Raw genomic sequence first — 5742 nt, forward strand, 5'->3', positions numbered from 1 at the left:
TCTTCTTTTAAATGGCCCTTAGTATAATAGCTTTATTCGGCTTCATCGTATGCGACAGTGAAAATCCGGAAAACTGTTTGAGATATTCCAAATCCGTGTAATGAACTGTACAAATATTCATTCGCTCCGTAGTGAGAACATCTCTTCCATATGGCTGGTGCAAATTCGGAGTCACTATGGATAGAAAAAGCATTACACATATCCCTCTGCTAAATCTCTACGGCATATCCGCTGTTTCTGAAGCCTTTGTTCAATAAAACTGAGTTTTCATTTTCATTTGTGTTCAAGTGGTCAGTTTTACGGTATTTCTCAAAAATTGCAACCTTATTAAAAAAATTCATAAAAACATACGTAAATCTCGATAGACAGACCAGAAAACAGCACATCCATGCTAAAACATGCACTGCGAAGATGAATTCGACCACGAGAGTAAACTACGGCCCGCAGCGCACCCTAAAAGAATGTCGTCCAAATGCATTCGCTGGGGGTCTCAAAAAGAGATGACGCGTTGTCAGAATAACACATGCCATTCTCAGAAATGAACGCTGACACTGTCATTGTGTGCAGGAGGTGATAAACTGGGTTTTTGGTCAGCGTGCAAAACAAGAAGTCAAAATTTGATCTGACGTGTGACATTAACGGGTTACCCATTATTACTACAACTTCTTTTTCGATTACAGCACCTAGTGACAGAAATATGAGATGTAAATTAACCTGGGGCAAGAAATGTCGCATGCTGTCCTAAAGAGGTTGTGAATGACAATACGATATCATTTTGTGCCTACTTTCCAAAGACAAACATAAAGCTCCAATCAGTTAACTCAGTCGGAATTTCAGTGGATTGGCTGGTTTTGAAACCTATCGAAACCCAGATAAAAAGAATGGTGGGAAATATAAAATTGTCTCCTGAGTGGCCGAATCTGTTTGAACTCACAAAAACATGGGGCGATACTTATCAGCAGTCAGTGCTTTTGCGAGTGGATTGTTAGAGTATGAAACGCAAAAGGTGGTACAGATTCACTCTTTGAAGGTGGGCATAACGTTCCGCCTCATCCAACTGGGCATTATCCTCTATGTGGTCGTGTGGGTGATGATTTTTGAGAAGGGCTATCAACAGTTTGATCACGCAGTCAGCGGCGTAACGGCAAAGCTGAAAGGTATTGCGTTCGCCAATGTTACGGACAATCCAGCTATTGGTGCGTCTGTTTGGGACGCTGCGGACTATGTGATTCCACCACAACAAAATTCGGCGTTTTTTGTAATGACTAATCTTGTTTCCACACCAGGACAATCACTTGGACGTTGTGAAGAGTCACATGATGTGTACGGTAACAACTGCTCGAACGATACGCAGTGTACCGCCGGTCATCTTGTAATGACCGGGAGTGGAGTCCAGACTGGTCGCTGTGTTCCTTCAACCAGACAGAAGGGGCTGAAAGTTTGTGAAATCTACGGTTGGTGTCCAACGGAACACGATATCACACCCAAACCCCATTTGCTAGCTTCAGCTGAGAATTTTACCGTGATGTTAAAAAACAGTATTGAATTTCCGCGTTACCGTGTGAAGCGCCGCAATATACTCAAGTGGATGGATAAATTATTTCTCAAGACTTGCCGTTACAATCCAAATGATGAGCGGCTAAAGTTTTGCCCGATATTTCGTCTCGGAGATATTTTAAAGTATTCAGACGCCCAAAACAAGAACCTATGGCAGAACGGGGGTATGGTATCAATCCACATTGAGTGGACCTGCAATCTGGATTTTGACGTAGAGAAATGTGTTCCAAAATATGTGTTTCGTCGTTTGGATGATTTTGAAAGCCCAGTAGCCAAAGGATGGAACTTCCGTTTTAGCCAGCACTACATGGAGAATGGGACACACAAACGAAATCTTATCAAAGCACACGGCATACAATTCTTCATCACTGTGTATGGAAAAGGTGGGAAGTTTAATATCATCCAATTTTCTATGAATTTGGGCTCCGGGCTGGCGTTATTGGGAATCGCCACTGTGTTGTGTGATATGATTGTCCTGAACACTACTCGGAAACGGGAACTCTATCGGAAGGCTAAAGTAGATCTGATTGCGCAACGAAAAGCGAAAGAGCGGCTTAGCAAGCAAATTCGTGAGTTGGAAATGCAGAAGAAGGCAAAGTTGAGAGAAGCAACCGAAGACGCAGAAGTTCAAGTAGAACAGGAAGATCAGGATCCGTACAAGCCAAACAAAAACACGTCAGAACAAAATCTAGTGCACAAAATTTCGTCAGGTCACCCAGACAGCAGACTATTGTCGCCAAAGCGTGTATCGGACAAGTGCTGGACTGATGAGACCTGTGTGGTTCCGTCGACAAGTTTAGAACGCACGAACCAAAAGTCCAATCATTTTCCTATCGGCCAGCCAAGCTTGTTGGGTTTCTGTATTCCTGACGCAAACAAACCTGTCCCAGAAGCTCTAGGATGTGCTTATACTCAAAAAACACCAAACGAAAGACCGATACCACAATACAATTCAAAAGAAGAGGTGCCAGTTAGGCAGCATGTAGACAACAGTGAGTACATTCCACAAAGTTTAAACATTCCATTTGGTCCACCTACTACTAAAAAGAGAAATCCACGGTTTTGACCATGGACAATCACTCTACCGTTTCCGTCGAATGAAAGATTAGAACACACGAATGAACATGTGAGAACTGTTCTAAGACAACTTTGAGTTTCACATGCTTAGAAGATGCACGTATTCAATACCATGATTAGCTTCATGGCATATATTTTCTTCCAAAAACGCTTTTTACCAACTTTACATCATTAGTAAACTGCTACTCATTGATCCAGAGCATTGTGAACATTATGTAAACATAACACGGGATTGCCGTCTTACAACGACAGTTTATCGTACATTGGCTGGTCTGTTTACTTTTCTGTGGGAAAAATAACATATGTCCGGTCCTCTTGTACTCACGAGCAATCGCTAACATAACGGAATAAAACGTTCTCGAGTATAGGGGGTAGTGAATAAGGAAAAGAACTGATAGGGTGTTTGATATGGAAGAACTATTGATGCGTGATGCAATAAGATGTTGAATTTGATCAGCCAGAGCCGAGCAATTCATAAACTGCGTCGTTTTGTTCACCAAAATGATCACCAGATAGCAAGAATCTTCACGGAGCCTAAAATAGACAGCGAAAAAGATTATCACACTACGAGCGAAGAAATTGCCAAGCTGATCGCTAGAAAATACCTAGCCGAATTTGGTTTGGTAAGCGATCGAGAGTAGCTTCGAATGCAGTTTTTCAACTTCCAAAAGTGGTAATTTTAACATTTTAGAAAGGCTCGGACAGCAGTAATTAATTTATTAAACAAATACTCGTTAGCAGCAGCAGTTTTTGTTCCATTTGTTTCTTTTGGGTTAATCTAGAACACCGACCAAACACATAAATTTCGTCTGTTAAGGTGAGCTGTTTGAAATTAATTATAAGTGTTCTATCGGAATAGTGGCTGCAAGCATATTTTGATTCTTAGTAACTTCCTGCACTACGGACTAACCGGCTTTCCTTTCGAATCACTTGAATTCAAACTCTGGCAGTGTCTCGTAACAATGGTGTTTCCAGACGATCTAATCTCAGCAGTGAGTTTCCTTATTTCCTATTTAAAATTATTAATAATTCACGCTTATTGCTTACGATTTGTCACTTGTTGGCGTTTAATGCGTTTATCCATCCAACTTGCTTCGTAACTCTATTCAACCAATCAAAGTCGTGTTAACTGAACAAGGCGAACTACATCAATGGCCATTTTACGTGCTCAAAAGTAAGGTACAGTAGTTAGACAGGAAGTGCTTTTCAATAATTAGATTAGTTTGTCAATTCAAACATATCGCCATCTGGTTTTTTTGTTATTGGAGTCAGCGCTCTGTTATAGCGTTTCCGTTTTTTTAAAAAACAACTATGGATGGAACTTGGTAGCCTCCTACCAATTTATGTATATCTTAAATATCTAAACGTGAACGAAACACAAAATAAGTAATGAGCAGCGTTACTATATAGACTTCTTTGTTATTATCAGGAACTCGAATTAGAATGCACCACATCCAAGAGGTGCAGTGGAAAATACATCGGTTTTTTGCAGTTTTGTGGTCAACACGAAATTGCAGCTTAAACTACTTTTATGTGATCTTGCTGAGTGCTGAAAAGTATGGATACTTCTATCCAATGAGTTCACCATTTTGGAGTATCCTTGCAGACCAGCATATGCTTGCCTAGTTCTTTATTCCTTTACTCTTTAATTGTTTCCGTCTACTGAGAACAAAGTGATCGGCGGACATTACAGCAAATTTAGCCATGTGATGAAAATATCAAGCTTGATCGAACTTTGCTGGTTTCCGCCATGCAGTCGAAACTGCATGAATGTGTGACAAAGGAGGCAGTGTCCGTTGTTCAAATCTGTCAAATATGCTAGTAAAAGTGATTTGGGTTGCACTTTTTTCAGGCCGTATTTGACTATGACTCATTATACTGGATCATACTGGATTTTATGCCAAAATTTCACTGATAGAACTTTCCCACTAAAAAGTTAAGCTTACTGTGAGTCAGCAAACACAAGCAGGTTAGTAGTATCTGTAGAATAAATCTTCTAAAGTAAAAGTGCATCTCAAACACATTCAGGTTTGAAACTTGGAAGAATCCGTCGTTCTTTTGTCACTCAGTTTCACCCAGTGTTTTATTGCCAAAATATTTCTCACTGCTGCAGATGCGGATAGATGATCGATTTTAAATATGTTTGCATCATTAGGCATTAAGTGGACTTCAACAAATTACACTACGTTCGACTCGGATATGCTGTGAGACAGTGACAAGACTACAAAACAATACGTCTCTCTAAACACTCTTATCATATTGTGAGAAGTCCACGCCCTTCACTTAGACCAGACAAAACGCGTGAATTCGCATTTCGCTATTCGCTAATCGATATCCAACTTTCGGGCAGAAAAAGGATAGTTTAGATCTAATTCTCCACTTTTCTGTTTTTCTCAATTTCAACGATCACGTCTCCTCATTCGAAAAGCGTGTATTTTTTCAACAAAATAAGCAAATTTACTGGAAGTCGGAGTTTGCGAAAATATAAACTGAAGGTCTAGTACAACGATGTGCAAATCGCATACCGGTTGTCCGAAGCCTCGCGGTTGTGTCTCAGCCAGTCCCATACTTAGCATACAGCCACATAATAAGCCAATTTTATATTGCGGTAAAAAAAGAATCTTTGCTGGCATGGCTTCCCCGGCATCGGGTTCTGTAACGCCTGAGAGGTAGACCATAACACGAGCTATTTAGAGTAAGCTATACTTACCACAGTGTACTAGTTTTCCAGTGAAAACCATCATTCCTTTAAAGCGCCAATACCGGGAATACTCCGGACTTACCCATTCTTATTCGCATTCTCTAGGGCTCCATATACCTTTCTAATCAATGGATATTATTGTTGCACTGCAGTCAGTGACATCCTAAAGCCGCCTTCAGCCCAATCGATTACCCCATTTAACGCGCTGAACCAACAAAGCACAACGATACATTCGATTCTTTCCGAAAAATACCGCATCTCTCGGTATTTACCCTATAGAACAAACTGTTTGCTCACCTCATATTATGGTGGAAAACACGGTGTAGTTACGCAAAGCCGTTCCATAGCGAAGGCTGCAGAGGGCAATACTGCGACCTGATACTAACCCTGGTGAACGCTGGTATTGC

The 5742-nt window shown here is 40.8% G+C and overlaps 1 protein-coding gene across 1 annotated transcript; it reads left to right on the forward strand.

The window, feature by feature from the left end:
- Window positions 1-940: 940 nt before the first annotated feature.
- Window positions 941-2623, forward strand: T265_00386 (hypothetical protein; the record flags this gene model as incomplete). The annotated part of the gene is made up of 1 exon (XM_009164131.1): window positions 941-2623. The coding sequence occupies one exon, from the start codon at window positions 941-943 to the stop codon at window positions 2621-2623; it is 1683 nt and encodes a 560-aa protein (XP_009162395.1).
- Between the last annotated feature and the right edge of the window lie 3119 nt (window positions 2624-5742).

The sequence above is a fragment of the Opisthorchis viverrini genome (assembly GCF_000715545.1).
Source record: "Opisthorchis viverrini unplaced genomic scaffold opera_v5_3, whole genome shotgun sequence".
NCBI lineage: Eukaryota > Metazoa > Platyhelminthes > Trematoda > Opisthorchiida > Opisthorchiidae > Opisthorchis > Opisthorchis viverrini.